The sequence below is a fragment of the Culex quinquefasciatus genome, chromosome 3, assembly GCF_015732765.1.
Source record: "Culex quinquefasciatus strain JHB chromosome 3, VPISU_Cqui_1.0_pri_paternal, whole genome shotgun sequence".
Lineage (NCBI taxonomy): Eukaryota > Metazoa > Arthropoda > Insecta > Diptera > Culicidae > Culex > Culex quinquefasciatus.
Window position 1 is genome coordinate 86,397,234 of NC_051863.1, and position 18,281 is coordinate 86,415,514.

Genomic DNA, 18,281 nt, shown 5'->3' on the forward strand with positions numbered 1-18,281 from the left:
TTACGAAACTGTGCCGTTTCTCCATACATTTTGACGATTTTTCCCATACAAACTTCATGCCCGAGTATCAATGGGTTAATGTTGACCGATTTCGCTCAAATTTTGCACAGAGGCTTAGAATACCCTAGGGAACAGTTTTCGGCTTGTGGAGCGAGGTTTTGAAACATTTGCCCATATTCTGGGCACCCTAGTATGACATGGATGTGAGTGTGCTGAAGGAAGAGCTAAAAACTCTTGGTTTTATCCCATATTCCCGAATCCCACTTTCCCGAATCCCATATCCCCGAAAATCATTTCCCCTAAAAATTCCACATTCCCGAAAATCATTTCCCCGAAAGTGCCATTTCCCCGAAATTTCCACATCCCCGAAAATCATTTTCCCGAAAATTCCATATCCCCGAATGTCATTTACCTGAATGGCCATTTTACCGAACTGTCGTTTTCCCGAATTTACATATACCCGAATGGTTATTTCCCGAAAGTTCCATTTTCCCGAATGATATTAACTTAGATATAAACTAAATTGTTTTTAGGGATATTTTTACAAAAGTATGACCTTAATATTAAATTCTCCTACGTGTGTTTTTAAATATGAAAAAAAAAAACAAATTACCGTATTCATAAACCACGCGGAAACTTCAAGAAAGCGAGGTTTTGATATCATCCATGTTCAATAAAAAAGATTTTTTTTGTATCGGACAATTTTCAGCAAAGCACAATTTTCCAAAACGGTATCCACGTGGTAAGGATTGCACAGCACCGAAATGATCAATGTATCAAATCGACCCTGTCGTGCTATCTTGTCGTTTGTCGCTTTTTGACGTTCCGAGAAAAATGCGTGTTAGTGTTTGACCTTGAATAAACGAAAAATAGAGCACGCTATGTAACCTATAACAATCACGTTATATTTTGTTGACCATTCTGTGCATTGTCCTGAAATTTGTTTGAATTTGGTTGCTGAGGTCCCGAGTTATAATTACAATCGTTTACGGTAGTCGGGCATGTACGTGTGTCAAACGCATTCTGATCTGAAACCTCTTTGGCCAGTTGTCTCACTTACAGCAATTTTCAGAGTGTGTCAAGTTAGCACGAGACAAAATTTTTCGGTTTTTATTGAATATCTCAGAATTGAAATCGAGTTTTGGGCAATGTGAGCTGCACAAAATAGCTTTCTTAATTCAATTTGGCCCAAAATCGACGTACACGGAGAAAAAAGAGTTCTCAAAAATCGTGAACAAGCGTTCATGAAAATGGGAACCACGAACAAAGTGTTCAAATTGGGATTCGAACACTTTGTTCGAGGTTCTCATTTTCATGAACGCTTGTTCACGATTTTGGGAACTTTTTTTTCTCCGTGTACGACAAGTTAGCTCGAATGCGACGAAATGAGAAAAATAGGCAAATGAATTAAGCGGCACGCAGCTATTTAGATTTGTTCATTAGAAATAAGGGAGCGTTCTTTTATTACGTAACGCAAAATTTGGGATTTGGGAGAAACTCAAGTGGAGCTGGAATAAAACGCTCGTAAAAATCTCGGAATTTTTTGAACGTTCAATTGTGGACATGATACTTCATTGATCGCCACTTCCCCGAATCCGGTCAGGCGGGTATGCCCGTTGTCCAGAACCGCGCGCGCGGTTCTGGGCAACAGGCATACGCCTGATTCGAAGTGGCGTTCGAAATGGCCGTTCGGGGATATGGTCATTCGGGAAAATGATTTTCGGGGATGTGGAAAATTAGGGAAGTGGCCATTCGGGAAAATGGTTTTTAGGGGAAGTCGCCATTCGGGGATGTGGCCATTCGGGGTAATGGATTGTTCGGGGAAATGATTTTCGGGTAAATGACATTTCGGGAAAGTGTCTTTTCGGAGATGTGGCATTCGGGGAAATGTCTTTTCGGGAATGTGGGTTTCGGGGAAATGTCATAGATTCAAAACTCTTAAGTTCAACGTGATCGAAGTCTTCAAGATGACGAGACACAACAAGGACATCAAGTATCGTGATCAACTGTACCTGGTTCATCTCGACATCTCGAGAAAGGATCGACAACGCCGTCTGAGCTGAAGGGAGTTCGGGCAATTTTCAACATCATCATGACTTGGGAACGTTATCGTCCAGTGCACCGTGACGTGACACAGTGTTCGAACTGTTTGCAGTTTGGACATGGTGGAAGGAGCTGTTTCATCAAGAGTCGTTGTGCAACCTGCGGAGGTAAGCACAAAACTCAAGCTTGCGAAACAATCATCGAAGCGAAATGCTTCAATTGCGGCCGCGGACATTCTACCAAGAATCGAAGCTGCCCAAAACGTGCTGAGTTTGTAAAAATTCGGCAGCAAGCGACGACGAGGCACCAACCAAATCGTCGCAAAACTCCACCAGCATACACGGACGTGGATTTTCCTGCTTTGGCGTCACCAGGAGCGGGATCTGCTCGAGTGGTTCCAAATCTGCAGCCATTGCCGTTGAATCAGCGGCAAAAAGTTGCAGAGAATACAACACCTCCTGGCTTGAGTCAGCAACCGAAGGAAAACCAACCAGCATCAACGGGTGAAGGCAGTAGTGACCTGTTTTCACCACAAGAACTTCTGAGCATTTTCATCGAGATGACAACAACACTGCGTGGTTGCAAAACTCGTGCGGAACAAGTAAGAACGCTTGGAGCATTCATCTTAAAATACAGTTCGTAGTTTACTCGTTCTCATGATTTTGAATATTTCAATGAATATATATTTTTTAAGTTTAAAGTTAGGATTAGTTGTTAATGTGATTTTTTTTTCTTTTTTACCCAAATGTATTCGATTCAATGCAAAAATGTAAAACAATTTGAAGTAAATAAATTAATGTGAACAGTTAATAATAAAACGAAAAAAAACAACAAAGATGAAGAGCATTTAGCCATACCACTTAGCATGTAAAAGAAATGTAATTATTATAAGAAAGTTCAATAAAGACATATTTAATTTAAAAAAAAACACCAAAACTTCCGGTACGTTATCCATTAGTGGACCCCTTTCCTATAGTGGACCCTCTGAAGGGTTTTTGATGAAAAATTCAATAAAATCACAATTTCAAGCGTGTTTTTGTCTACGAATCTTTTATTTGGCATGTTCAGCATCATTTAAAACAATGTTGGCTGACATTGACGTGTCCTTTCAGCCAAAATAAGTGTTTTGAGTTCGACATCTGAAATCAGCCATGGACACTAGCATTTTCACAACAAAACTGCATTTATATTTTATGATTGAATTAACTATCCAATCATTTTTTGACTGATTATTCAACTTCAGCAGGTCGAATTAATGTAAGTTTAAGGAACTTTACTAAAATAAAGCGAAGAACTGCTCATTTTCGAGCAAAAATTAGGGGGGGTCCAATATAGGACAACGAAATTCCAAACTTTTCCAAAAGTGGACCCCTGTTAATTTAACTTACAAAATAAAGAAAACTGTGTATTTAAGCAAAAGTTTCTCTTAAACATACAATGAATGCTTGTTGTAATCAACTTAAACGCATATTTTTTCAATTATGAGTATAAATATAGCTGTTTTTATGTTAAAAGTACCAATATGCTGAAGCCGAAAGAATTTATAATTAATCAAAACTTTAGTTAATGGTACTTAACTAAAGCATCATAGTTGCAGTTTGAAATGATATTTTATAGTAATAAATCAATAACAAAACATTATTTTTAAATAAACATGCCTGGTTTTATCAGCAACTGTAAACAAAACTATTGTTTAGTTTCGATCAATCAATTATGTAATAAATATGAAAAAAATTGCATCAAAATTACTTTTTTAAATTATTTGTATGATTACAGTGGTTTTTGAAATGTTTTCTCGGATCTTTTTCGGAAATAAATGTGTTTAAATGTCTGTTAGGTTTTTTTGTTGTTTAAAGCCAAATTTGTTAACAAAACATATTTGTTCATGATGAAAAGTGAGCAAAATCCAACTTTTATTCATTATATCTATGATTAGACCTACACCATGCATCAAAACATCAAATATCGGTTAAATTTGGTATAAAAATAACAGTTTGCCTATAGTGGACCCGGGTCCACAATCGGATTATGGACCCGGGTCCACAATAGGAAAAGGGGTCCATAACAGGCAAAAAAACTTTTTTAAATGGTTTTTTCTGCTCAAAAACAAATTACTGTTGAAACAAATACTCAATGTTGTTCAAAACACTCCAGATTCCATTATTATGTACAAAGGGTTATGAAAAAGTGCTTAAAATATTGAAAATTTGTGAAAAATGTGCTTCGGCTCTACTAGGGGGTCCACTAATGGTTAAAATACCCTACACAGAAAAAATCATGGTAATATTTCATCTGGGAAGGGGTACATCTATTATGTCAGAAAAAAGGTGTGATTTTACCTCTGGAAATGTGTAATTTTACCACTTTTCTGGTGTAATGTCACTTTTTCAGTCTAAATTGAGGTAAAATTACATCATAAAAGAGGTAATATTCAACCTTCCAAAATTACAGCTTCCAAATTTACATTATTTTTACTGTGTACTTGGCGGTGATCCCGATAACGACCGTTTGGATGAAAAATCTGAATCTGAGCTGGATTATCATGAAGAAAAAGAATCCGGAACAGTTGGTGCGGATGCAAAACCGGTCGATTGCTGAGAAATTCCGTAGTAATAGTTCAATAGAGTTATCTACGTGCGCATGTATTGCGTGTACGTACACGAAAAAAAGTGAGGTTAAATTTTGTACCAGCCAGCAAAACAAAGGGTGCGCTAGTGTGTGTGAGATCGGGCTTAGATAGCTCTATAAGGCTTTCTAGGCCCAGTGAAAAAAATATAATTTAACTCAAAAATGACGAACTCCTCGTCACAGTGTCCTGATGCAAACAATGATCGAGCTGTAGCTGTCGCAGCCCTGCGAAGTATGTTGTCTGACATATCGGGCAGCCAGTCAAAAAAACCAGCTAGAAGTCGTCTGACAAAAAACATTTGCTAGAAAGAGATAGGAAACCTGATGCAAACAAACGTCCAGCTGTCATTAGAGATCCTAAATAGGGAGACTGGTCGAAGTGAATTTGACGTACCCATACAGACACGAGTTTGACGTATCCAAACGAGCATTTGCCTTTACGCCCAGCAAAACTTATCAGTGTTGCCAAGCTCAAAACATACGTTGCCAGATCGATTTAGCCAGCTTAGACCAGTCTCCCTATTTAGGGTCTCTAGCTGTCATGTAAACATACTTTCAATGTGTGGTAAATTTGTGACTAGAAAGCCTTATAGGGCGAATCTGCGTTTGTAAACAAGCAGTTTATCCCTTATGCTCAAGTGACAGTTCACGTCCAGTAAGAGGGGGATAGACTGCTTGTTTACAAACGAAGATTCGCCCTATTGGACTGTTACTACGGAATTGGGCACAAACCAGAAACTTAACAGGTGGAGTAGTTTGAATTAAGGTTACGGAGTTGTAAAAAGTGTTAAAGTTGCGGTTGCAAAGAAAAAAAATCATGGTAATATTACATCTGGGAAGGGGTAATATTACCTCTGAAAAATTTTACCACTTTTCTGGTGTAATTTCGCTTTTTCAGTCTAAATTGTGGTAAAATTACATCATAAAAGAGGTAATATTCAACCTTCCAAAATTAAATCTTCCAAATTTACACAATTTTTTTCTGTGTGGTGTTTTCGTTAGATCGATTGATGTATTGACTGTCTGTTCGCGTTTTGTCGTTCCACCCGTAAGACGTCCGAAATTCTATATTTTTACTTTAATTTTTAGGAAACTTTGTTTTTTTATTAACTCAAAAGAAATTTGGAAGTTTACTTGCGCTACTAATGATGAAAAACTATTAAAAATAAGTATTCCAATCAACTCAAACTGAGACACTATACATAATGCCAATGGATAAGGACGAAACATTACCTGCATCATCTAAGACGAAAGATGTTATGTATACCTTAAGTACTTATGAGGATATGCCAAATACCAGCAGCAAATCGGTAAATTGTTTTAAGCTGTGCTATTCATGACTTAACTTAACTTATTTATTTAAGGTGTCCCATGACCCAGCTGATTATATTCAAAAGGCTAGGGTAACGAAGGCGGTTCCACCAAAACCGGCGTACGACCCTCTTCAATTTGTGCAATTAAAGCCCTGCAGTTTAGTGAAAACTGCACAGGAACAAATAAAAAAAGCAGAAAACGTTAAAAAGGTTCAAGAAGAGAAGAAGGAGGAGCCAGAAGAGTGGCAATGCGTATGTGACAATATTTTTTAATAAACAATGAAATCTAGATGAGCAGTTCTCTCAGGTTTCGGTCATTCGATTTTTTTGTATTTTTTAATCCGACTGAAACTTTTTTGGTGCCTTCGGTATGCCTAAAGAAGCCATTTTGCATCATTAGTTAGTCCATATAATTTTCCATACAAATTTGGCAGCTATCCATACAAAAATGATGTATGAAAATTCAAAAATCTGTATCTTTTGAAGGAATTTGTTGATCGACATTAGAAAGTGGTGGGTTGTTTGGGTGAGACTTAGAAAACATCAATTTTCCTGTTTAATTGCATTACAATATCTCAGCAACTAAGGGTCGTATCAACAAAGTTCAGGAAAGCAAAATATAGAGAATTTTCTCAGCTTTTCAAAAATATTTTTTTCAAAGGTGGGCAAACATGTGCACTATTTAAAAAAAATGAAAAACTGCTACTATTTTCAAAAAAAAAATACCTAAAAATGGCTTTAAATTGAAAACAGTGCTCTTTATCAAAATTTCACTTAAGTGCTTTTTGATTGCAAATTTGATTTTACATCGAAAACTGGAGTTGAACAATTTTTGCGACCAATATTTCGATTTTTTGAAAAAAATAGTATTGATAAAAAAATCATAACTCGGTCAAAGATTTTTTGCCCAACCTGGAAATTTCTGAAAAGTTGGCATTCCTATCAAAAAAAAAACAAAATAGTGTTTTTTTGCAAATCTAATTTCAGTGACAAAAATTTAAACAAAAAATCACCATTTTTTTACCGTGTACAGTCAAACCTCGCATAAGAGCGCCTTCCCACTGAGAATTTTGGCTCGAGCCTCGAGTCGATCTGGCTCGAGATCGAGCCTGAATCGAGTCGAGGCTCGAGCCAAAATTCTCAGTGGGTTGCATATGCAACTTTGCATATATTGACATTCCAGTTTGACAGCTCGCCCAGAGCTGGTGTGTGCTTTGATTGGAGCTTAGCGCGTTTTTGACGGTGTTTTTTTTTAACTTTCGCCGACGGCCATGGCGGCGGCCGCGACGGCGGAGAGTGAGTGGACGGAGCATAGAACTGAGGATGGAAGGCCGTTCTACTGGAACGCGGCCATTAAGAAAAGTGTGTGGGAGAAACCGGACGGGTTCCAACCCAAAAAGCAGGCGGTGACGGGCATGGAGGTAGAAGACTCCGAAGGAAGAGGAGAGGACGGGGGCGAATTTCGTTCCGTGATCAAGGTTAGGCGCAGGAAAGCTAAGGAGGAGATCAACGACGGCAATGGCCAGGAAGTGGAGAAACTGCTCAGCAGTTCAGCCCGCTAGCGGAGAAGAGCAACAACAACAACAATGCGAACCCAGCAGCAGAAAAAACCACCCCCGTGGTACCAGAACCCGGCAAGTCGGCCGGGGAAAAGAAGCAGCCGCCGCTGGTGGTGAAAGAAACTAGCTTCGCCCGCCTTGCGAAGGTGATGTCGACATGTGATGTCCAGCCGGAACACAAACTGACGCGGAACGGCACCAAAATTACGTGCTTCTCGAGCGACGACTTCGACACGGTGCAAGCCCACCTGAAGAAGAACAAGGTGCAGTTCTACACGCACGGAAAGCGCAGTGCGAGACCGCACCGGGTAGTAATGCGAGGTCTCCCGAACGTGGAACCGGATTACATCAAGGAGCTGCTCAAGACGGAACATCAGCTGGACGTCTTGGCAGTACACGCCATCAGGCGGAAGCAGCAGCTTCCCGCCATCGATGAGACGCCTTTCATCGTGCTCTTCCCCAAGGGGCACACCAGTCTGAAGGAGTTGAGTAGAAAGGTAAAGAAAGTGGGACCAGTCGTCGTCCGGTGGGTGGCCTACCGGAACAAAGAACCGCACGTGACCCAGTGCAAGAACTGCTTGCAGTTCGGTCACGGAACCAGTAACTGCCATCTCAAGCCCAGGTGCAGCAGCTGTGGGGGTGCCCACAGCACGGAAAAGTGCAAAGCAGAAGAAACGGAAGCCAAGAAGTGTGTCAACTGCTCTGGATCTCACGAGGGTCTGGACCGCAGCTGTCCCAAACGTGCGCAGTTCATCCAGTCGTGGCAGCAGGCGTCCACGCCGAAACCGCCAGCATGGAAGAAGGACAAACAGACTCCGGCAGGAGCCGCGTTCACCGCGGCGGATTTTCCTCCGCTACCTGGAGCGGCGCCGTCCGTCGGGACGGAAGAAAAGCATCCTCGTCCCGCAGGAAGAAGTCCAGATAATACTGGCGCCGGCGCCGGTGCAACCCCGAAGGAGGATCAAGGCGAACCGAAGCTGTAAAGCGAGTCGGAGCTGTGGTCCATTTACCGAGAGTACAGAGTTCGCTTGAGGCAGTGCAAGACACCCGAGGAACAGATTGATGTGATCGCACACTTGCTGACACATGGCACGAGAAAATGATCATCTAAGACGATTTTTTTTATTTATTTTTTATTTTTTTTTGTACTTTTGATCCTTGGTCCTAACCTGGTCACAGCACCTAAAAGGACCTAATAAAAATAAGCTATGAAAAAAAAAAACTTTGCATATACGCATATATTTGTCGCAAGAGTTGCATATGAGAGGTCACGGCTTGTCTAAAAGTTATTTTTATAAAACTTGTATGAACCTCGGTAATTCTTTCTGGAGCTTGTTGGGGGGACTGTCCCGAGTCAGGGAAACTGTTTTTCAAAAAAATCTATCGGTAAAAATTGGGTATATCTCATTTTGAAGTTTTTATACTATATATTTGAGCTAAAATCATGAAAAAGTATTAAATAAATTGATGAAAATCTGATGTTTTTTCATTTCATTTCATCAAAACTTTGGTTTCGAGTACCCTAAACATGTCTTTAATATCCTACATCATGGAAAAATGTTAATCTTGGTCGTCAGGTTCAATCATAGCTGCAAAATATGTTTTTTTTCCATTTTTTTTAAATTCTTCTTGAAACATCAACTTTATTCGTGTTTATCAAAACTGTTTACCTGTTTTTTTTTTTAGCAAATAACATCCAGAATAAATTTGCACAATAAACATGTTATTACATCAAATCTCTGAAAAGTTACAACAATTTTAGTGTAGAGAAATTGCAAATTTTAAAATTCTGCCACGTTAGGGTGGGCCATAAAATGGCAATTTTAACGATTTTGCAATAAAAACATGTTTCCAAAACCATAACTTGACATTGTTTCAACCAATTAAAGTCATCCGGTTTGTAAAATAAAAGCGACTAATTGGGCTTTCAAGGAAAAATACGCATGAGTTCAGTCGAAACGGCATTTGACAATGATTAAAAAAAATACTCAAAATTGTCATCTTTGAACCACCTTGACGCGGCAGGAACCACCCTAATAACCTAACAAAATTATTTATATAATAAAACTACATTGGGTAGAGAATCCCGAAAATTTTAAGCCGATCCGAGCACTTAAGAGTTTGGCCATGCCGTTTACGTAGGAAATTGTTGTATTGGAACACCGTAAATATAAAATTTTTATTCGACAATACACTTGAGTCGCTTAGCAGAATTTTGTGAGATGTTCAATAATTTTTTAACGTAATTTTTCTACTAATAAAATAAGATTTAAATCCAACTCAGGACTTTTGATTTGTCATCCTGTAATTAGTAGGAAGTAGTAGTAGGAAGAAAATGGAATAAATATCACAGAATTTTTAAATTTGCAATTTCTCTACACTAAAATTGTTGTAACTTTTCAGAGATTTGATGTAATAACATGTTTATTGTGCAAATTTATTCTGGATGTTATTTGCTAAAAAAAACAGGTAAACAGTTTTGATAAACACGAATAAAGTTGATTGACCACACGGGAGAAGTTTGGAACTCTTGATGCCTAGCAAGCCAACAGTTCTTAATGGTGTGGTTGTCAAAGGCAGTGCATTAGTATTTTGAAGGTTCTTGGTTCGAATCTCGACAGTTATTATTTTATTTTTTGAATGTTTTTCATTTGTTTAGAATAATTCGTTAGGAACAGAATTTCGTAGTGTCATGAAATATAAACTTTAACTTCTCGTGCATATAATCCTGAAATAGGCATTTTCACTTAAACCTGCCTGCATAATATGGAACGTTTTCTCCATTCCACTACAAAAATCCATTCAATTTTCTAACTCTTTGACTAAAGCGTCGAAGTTACTTAATAAATATGTATAATCAGTAATTTTGACAGCAAATATTGAAAAAAAAACCTCAAAAATATTTGTACTCAGGATTGAACCAGGAACCTCGAGGTTAAAAGACGGAGATAACAACCGCCACGCCATCCCGAAGTTGTGAATGATGGCTGACAAACCTCAATCAAAACAATGTCGCCTCCGGTTTACTTAGATCAACCATATGTTGAGTTGCATCCTTGGTATACAGTTTGGGTGCACCGGTGGTGTACCAAGGTGCTTTCGGTACAGTTGCTATGGTGTGACAATAAACAGCTCGGTTTGGTTTCTAGAGTGACACGAAAACCGCACCACGGCGCACCAGATCTTGGTGTTCAGTGAAGCCTGCATAGGGTTCGTTCAAAAATTACGTCCATGAATAGGGGAGGGGGTCTGAGGTTTGTGACAGCCCATGTTAAATAGAGACCCTAAATAGGGAGACTGGTCTAAGCTGGCTAAATCGATCTGGCAACGTATGTTTTGAGCTTGGCAACACTGATAAGTTTTGCTGGGCGTAAAGGCAAATGCTCGTTTGGATACGTCAAACTCGTGTCTGTTTGGGTACGTCAAATTCACTTCGACCAGTCTCCCTATTTAGGATCTCTAATGTTAAAGGTATAGGAAAAGTGCGTGACAGGGGGAGGGGGTCTGAAATCCCTAAAATCTCTGGACGTAATATTTGAACAAACCCATAGGCCTTAACTTGAGGAAGTTTCGGATGACCTAGAACATCGTGAACCTTGTAAATTTGGTGTAGCTGTATAGCTGACTTCATAACGATTCCAAAACACTAGAAATTTGTATAGTTAAGATGATTTTTTATAAAAATATAGGCCATGTCTCCCATATAGCCAAAATCCCGTAAGCCCTGTACCTCGTATATGCGTGCTTCGCATAAGAAACCCCCATAGAGTTATCTAAGCCCGAGCTCACGCACACCAGCACCCCATTTGTTTTGCTGGCGGGTACAAAATTTAACCTCAATCTTTTTCGTGTACGTACACGCAATACATGCGCACGTAGATAACTCTATATGAATTGCATATGCGAGGTTTAACTGTATCATTTTTTTCAGTGTAGTCCTTATCCATACCTACAACTTTGTCGAAGACACCAAATCGATCAAAAAATTCCTTCAAAAGATACAGATTTTTGAATTTTCATACATCATTTTTGTATGGACAGCTGCCAAATTTGTATGGAAAATTATATGGACAAACTAACGATGCAAAATGGATTCTTTGGGCATTCCGAAAGCACCACAAAAGTTTCAGCCGTATAAAAAAATACAAAAATTAAAATTCTAAAAATTGACCGATTTTGTAGAGAATTGCTCAGATTTCTTTTTCAAATCAACCAGTGCGAGAAATCATTTCAACTTATTTGATTATGTTTTAGAATTTGGATAGCTGGAAATCCTCCAGAAGGAAACGAGTCGAGCACATCATAGAACGTGTTGTTGAAGTTAAGAAAATCGAATTGGAAGAGCATGATAGAAATCGACGAAAATCAAAAACATTTAATGAAATGATGGAACAAAGGTTTGTAAGGGAGATTAAAGCAGCTTCTATAGTGTTTTATAACCTTTAAATATTTAATAATTTATTTGTTTTATAGAGGATCCCGACGGAAATATTTACCCATTTACACGGACGAAGATAACAATGACCTAACTGAATTTGGATTAGGGCCATGCGATGTAAGTTTTGAGTAATTAAAAAAATACTGTATTTTCATGTGATTTCTAAAAATAAAAATTTAAATTGTAATATCTATTTCTAATTCAGAAAAATGCAACATCAAATGAAACCGATACAGACACATCAACAAGCAATATAAACGAAAACAATAATACTTTATATACAAGCCCATCTAATGCTACTGAGTACAATGAATATACGGAAGCCATTGAAGGTTACAAGAGCAGAGTGTCACGAGCAGGTCATCTGAATTCGAATCCGAAAACAGAGTCAAGCTTAAGTGGGAATGCAAACACAGTCTTCATCAGTAATGATAAAATGTTAAATCTGAAGAGATTATAAAATCAAGTGAACAGCCCAGTTTGGTTCCCAAAATAGATTTTTTAAAAAGAAAAGAATTGTTCGAAAAAGAGCAATGTGCGCCAAATAGCGGAAGTGACATAAAGCGACAATCTGCTGAAATCATGAGCACAGTTAGCATAAAAGAGCGTTTATCAATACTACAGCTAGGCCAATCGCAGGACATTCAAAATGATAACGATCGGAATCTGTTGGCAATTCCGGATGCATCTTTCTCTGATTTAAAAAATAGACTAGAAGTTTTTGAGCGAGAAATTAAAAGTATGGGAAATGAAAGGCAGATCAATGCAAGAGCGTCTCATGGCGCATCAACAGAATGTCCAACAAATAATGCGAATGCCAATGCTGAAAGCTGCGGCATGTCATCTAATGAAACCTTGAAGAATCCACCGCAGCAGTTGTCAGGAACATCTTCATTTGACAACAGCGAATATTGTATATTTACACAGAAGCAATCTTCTGAACTACATGACAACGATCATTTGGATACCGACCGTGAAGATAGTGGTATTCATACCACTGACGTATCGTGTTCTGTATCTCAAGCAGACGATCAGAATGAAGAAGTCGAACAGGACGATGAGGCTAGTCAAAAGCTTCAGCTTTCCAACAATCACAAAATTGAAGCACTGCCTTCTAGCAAACCATATTATCTTGATCAAGCTGACGCTGAAGAAATTTATAATGACGGAGTAAGTACAATGTGGGGAAACCCAACTTTCTGTAACTATTCCAAATAGTTGGTGGCAGAAAACTAACACAATAAAACACCGCTCTTGACCTTTTCTAGTCCAGTCACTCTTCTATTAACACATTCCCTCTGGTAATCACAGGCTTGCATTTAAAATGGATCGGTTTGGGATTAGAAGTAAACAACAGCTAGTAACACGTTAGCAACAATCATCAATGTATGTATGAACGAAATTATCACTATGAATACTAGTAAAGTTCGGAACATGATTACACCGTCGAACAAAATTTCTGCGCGGGCTCAATTCAAGGGGAAGCATGAAGTTTGGGGTCCCCAGAAACACGTACACTTCGAATTTTTCAAAAATATTTAGTCTGGGCCGAATGGTTTTTCGCCAAAGTTTGTATGGAGAATTAGTGCTGTTCGCTACTCCCACATATTACATGCAATATCTGGATTGTATGCAACAGCGACGAACCGCCCTAATTCTCCATACACAACTTTGGAGAAAAACCATTCGGCCCAGACTATTTTTTTTTAAAATCATAGTGCACCTGTTTTTGGTGACCCCAAACTTCATGCTTTCCCTCGAGTTGAGCCTGCGCAGTCATTTTTGTCAATTTTTGTTGGTCAGTGTTATCCTTCGACTACATCGTTGGACGTAAAACTTTGCGCCGGTCATAATAGTCTGTCAGACATCGACTATTAAACAAAGCAACCCCTGTAAATTGTTCGACAGACAGATCTTTTGAAAAATGAACTGACAAAAAGTTCTGCGTTCAATAGAGGAGAAAATTGTGACGTCAGGAATGAACTCAAATCACTCAAAGTTCATTTTGTGAGTGACTTTAACATTTTGTCATAGTTTGACAGCTACCTCGTTCCCAGGTTTTCTGTGGGAGAGAAAAGGAGGCGAATATTTTATGAAAATCATACCTGTCAAAATTCCTAACCTCAAAATCATGTCGCGAGTTGCTTTTCTCCTCTATAAGCTAGAAAACTGTGACGTAGCAAATGAACTCAAAGAACTCAGTATTCATTTTGTGAGTGCCATTTGAGTGGTTTGACAGGTGTCAAATCGGGACTTAGCATTTTTTTTGAATTTGAATTTGCTTCCGATTGCGCGAAACGTCATAACCCGAGTTTTTTTTTCGTATAAGTGTCCGTGTGCTTGTCCGTGCTTCTGGCCGTGTTCGTGTACGTGCACCTGACCACGTCGTTGCCTGTTCCTGGTCGTTCTTGTGGCCGTGCTCTAGGCCGTGTCTTTGTCCGGACTCCTGCCCGTGTTCGTGTCCGTGCTTCTGGCCGTTTTCGTGTCCCTGGCCGTGTAGGTGCCTGTTCCTGGCCATTCCCGTGGCCGTGTCCTTGCCGTGTTTTTGGTCGTATTTGTGTCCATGCGAAACGGAACAACCGGAACAAAATTATAATTTTAAATGCTAAGTCCCGGAACTGACACCTGTCAAAAAAAGTTCATTCGGTTGTTTAACTTTGAGGTTAAGTTCCGAGCTTTTCTCCTTTATGGTTCGTTCGACGAACAATCTTGTTCTTAGCTCAAAAATGCATTTAAATCTCTGGCAAACATAATACACTTAACCCCCAGTGGTTGGTCACTTTTTCGGTTGACACTTTTTATTTTGTACTTCGAACTGTCACTTTTTACGCGGATCTCAAACTTACTGTCAACTTACTTACAATCATTTGGTAGTAACTGTAAGCTCTGTGTAAAGAGTGCAACTGATTAAAATTTACCCAACAAAGTAACATTTGTTTTCTTATAATATTTGGAAAGTACAAAATAAGGTCCAGGGTTCGTTTTAAGGCTCATTTTATCAAAATGCTATTTTTCCTAGATCAGTAGTGTCCCTACCAATTACTTGCACATACACTCAACCCCCGGTGGTTGGTCAATTTTTCGTTTGACACTTTTTTAGTTTGTACCCCGTTGGTTGGTCAAAGTCAAACTAAAAAGTGACGAACTGTCACTTTTTACACCGCGCTTACGCACACTATCAAAACAAACGTTTGGTAGTGTGTGTGAACTCCGTGTAAAAGGGGTGTCAAACTAAAACGTGACCCCGTTCGTTTGACAACAGTTGGTGTCAAACCATCGGGGTTTGAGTGTATTACAAAGTATGATTTAACTTTTGGTTATTTTTGTTGAGGACTTTTCAAAAATCTTGTTCAGGTGGGGCAAGTGTACCATATGGATTTTTAGTATGGAAAAAAATACGAATTGCTGCAACAACATATTTTATTGAGAAATAAATACATAAAAGTACTTAAAAACTGACAAACAATTGTTAAAAAATGGTACATGCAAAATATTTATCATCTTAGTAATATATTTTTTTCGTAAAAACGATCAAGTTTTTAGTAAAATATTATTATTTAATCTAAAAATGAACGAAACGTTTCAAATACATTCTGATCTGATGTATCTAAGTGATAACAGTTCAATTGTTAGCAAATTAACATGTTGTTTTATGCATTGTTCCTCTTGCCCCATTGCCCCAAAGGGTTGTTCGTCTTGCCCCACTAGATGAGTAGAACATAGGGAACATCAAAAATTTTAAAATCAATTTTTTACATTAAAAAACCGGGTTTTTAAAAAAATGTTCTATCAAAGTCTTAATCAAGACCTGGAATAAGATGATTATAAAAAAATCCGACAGATGTTTGGGTTTGTTCAAATATTACGTCCAGAGATTTTCAGGATTTCAGACCGCTCCCTAACTCCAGGGAGTCCTTGGATGACCCAGAACATCCCAAAATAATACAAAAGTAATCTATCATACTCACGGCAGCTACGTGGTCAAAAACCGCTGACCTCTTACTTGTTGAGGCGGTAGACCCACAGATCTTTACTACATGTAGTCCTTGGATTACCCAGGACATTCCAACATAATAAAAAAAGTAATCTACCGTACTCACTGCAGCTATGCGGGTACGATCTGTGATTAAAAACTGCTGACCTCTTGCTTGTTACGGTGATAGACCCACAGATATTAACTACATGGAGTCCTTCGATGACCCAGGACATGCCAACATAATATAAAAGTAGTCTACCTTACTCACTAGAGCTATGCGGGTATGATCTGTAGTCAAAAAATCGCTGACCTCTTGCTTGTTACGGTGGTAGACTAACAGATCTTAACTCTAGTGACTAGTCCTTGGACGACCCAAGGCATACCAACATAATATAATAGTAATGTGTATGATCCGTGGTCAAAAACCGCTGACTTCTTGCTTGTTACGGTGCGAAACCCACAGATCTTAACTCCAGGGAGTCCTTGGATGACGCAGAACAAGTATCGTTATCGTGCTGACGATAAAGATAACCATTATCGTTATCGAACTTTGGGGGCCATCCACAAACCACGTTTGTGGGCGGTTTGTGAATTGTCAACGCTCCATATAATAACATATTTTTTTGTACAGAAATTGGCTTCTCGGTTCTGATTTCCAATAAAGTGTTACGTGGTTTGTGGATGGTACCTTTATAACATTATCGTTAACAAATTTGAACAATTTTGTGGGAGTGAAGCAAGACCATGGTTGACTGCCAATGAGCTGCTACTCCGTTATTGACGGATCAGCTGAAGTTACACAATGAACCGACAGATGAGTAGTGAGAGCTAATCATCCTCACTGTATAACCCCTGAAGATCTCTGCTTTAAGTCAACTGATCTTCCCCACGAACACCACACGACTGAAGGCCCAATTTCTATGGCCACACCGCGATTTTTTTAAGAAATTCCAGAAACTATCATCACTTTCTCGCGGGTTCTCGCACGTCGGTTCACGAACCGATCTGACCCACGAACACCACACGACTGAAAGCCCAATTTCCATGGCCACACCGCGATTTTTTGAAGAAATTCCAGAAAGTTCCATTACTTTCTCGCGAGTTTTTTTTTATTCCTAACTTATTTTTATAAGGTCCTTTTAGGTACTGCGGCCAGGTTAGAATGATAATAACAAAAATAACTCTTTATAATCCGTACCACTAGCGTGCCCAGCTCTTTGAAGAAGGTAGGGCAATAATCAAAAAAAAAAAACAATAATATGGACGTTTTAAAAAATACATCATTTGTGGACACCCCCTGACCAAATTTAGAACTAATTACTGAGGATGGTGGGGCAGTTGCCCCATGTTGCCCCACCCTGTGCATGCTAGTGATCCGTACTTAGAGATCATGTAACTGACGAGCGATACTTGGCCCAAGCGGGTCTTGCAGGTCTTGAACCTGCCGATGTACTCGGAGAAAATGCCCCACAGCTCAGCCGAACTGTAGAGCACCTCCCCGGCTTCCTCTTCCGTGGCTCCACCGTCTCGGGAGCCACCTTGGCTGCTTCCTGCGGGTCGAGGGCGATCCTTCGATTTTCCGTCCGGAATTGTGCTCGGCAGCGGAGGGAACTCCGCCGGCGTGAACCCCGGAACTGCAGGACTCTGCTTCTCCGCCTTCCTTGCCGGCGGTTTCGGTTTCGATGCCAGCTGGCGCCTCCGGATGAAGTCCGCACGCTTGGGGCAGCTGCGGTTCGTGGCTTCGTGGCCTCCAGAGCAGTTGGCACACCGCTTCGGCTCAGCTTCTTGGACATTGCACTCGTCCGTCTTGTGGGGACCCCCACAGTTGTTGCACCTCCCCTTGAGGTGGCAGTTCCTGGTTCTATGACCCAGCTGCAAGCAGCTCCTGCACTGAGTCAATTTCAGCCGCTGGTTCCGTTAGGCCTCCCACCGGATGTGAAATGCTGTCAAGAGCTTGATTTCACTCAGCTTCTTGAGGTTGGTGTACCCCTTGGGGAACGTAACAATGTATTGGGTTTCCGCCGATGAGGCGAACTCTCCTTTTCTCTTGATGGCATGCACCTCCACAGCATCCAGTTTGTGTGATTCCATGAGTTTCTTCTTGACGAATTCAGGTGAAGCCGGTGGAAGTCCCCTGATGACGACGCGGAGTTGCCGCTCGCTTCGTTTCTCGTGGGTATAGAACTCCACTTTGTTCGCAATCCCCGCGCGGTTGCGAAACGGTCCTCTGAGATACACATCATTTTGACTCCTCAGCTATTCTTTACCACCAGAGGAGGTGGTTTCTTGGCCACTGGAACCGGAGGGACGCTTCCTTTCCCGGC

The 18,281-nt window shown here is 39.9% G+C and overlaps 2 protein-coding genes across 3 annotated transcripts in view; both read left to right on the forward strand.

Annotated features, from left to right (window-relative positions):
• LOC119770635 (uncharacterized protein CG43427-like) overlaps window positions 1-12,581 on the forward strand; it is a 44,642-nt gene extending 32,061 nt beyond the window's left edge. For both annotated transcript variants that reach the window (XM_038265894.1, XM_038265895.1), the window contains exons 2-6: window positions 5,761-5,981; window positions 6,036-6,236; window positions 11,798-11,940; window positions 12,017-12,098; window positions 12,187-12,581. In XM_038265894.1, the coding sequence (XP_038121822.1) occupies window positions 5,877-5,981; window positions 6,036-6,236; window positions 11,798-11,940; window positions 12,017-12,098; window positions 12,187-12,441 (786 nt within the window). In that variant the 5' untranslated portion in view covers window positions 5,761-5,876 and the 3' untranslated portion in view covers window positions 12,442-12,581. The remainder of the gene's footprint in view (window positions 1-5,760; window positions 5,982-6,035; window positions 6,237-11,797; window positions 11,941-12,016; window positions 12,099-12,186) is intronic.
• Window positions 12,582-12,724: 143 nt separating this feature from the next.
• The window catches only part of LOC6048841, a 61,544-nt gene continuing 55,987 nt past the window's right edge, over window positions 12,725-18,281 (forward strand). Inside the window, exon 1 of the mRNA XM_038265893.1 lies at window positions 12,725-13,151. Coding sequence (XP_038121821.1) covers window positions 12,819-13,151 — 333 coding nt within the window. The 5' untranslated portion in view covers window positions 12,725-12,818. The remainder of the gene's footprint in view (window positions 13,152-18,281) is intronic.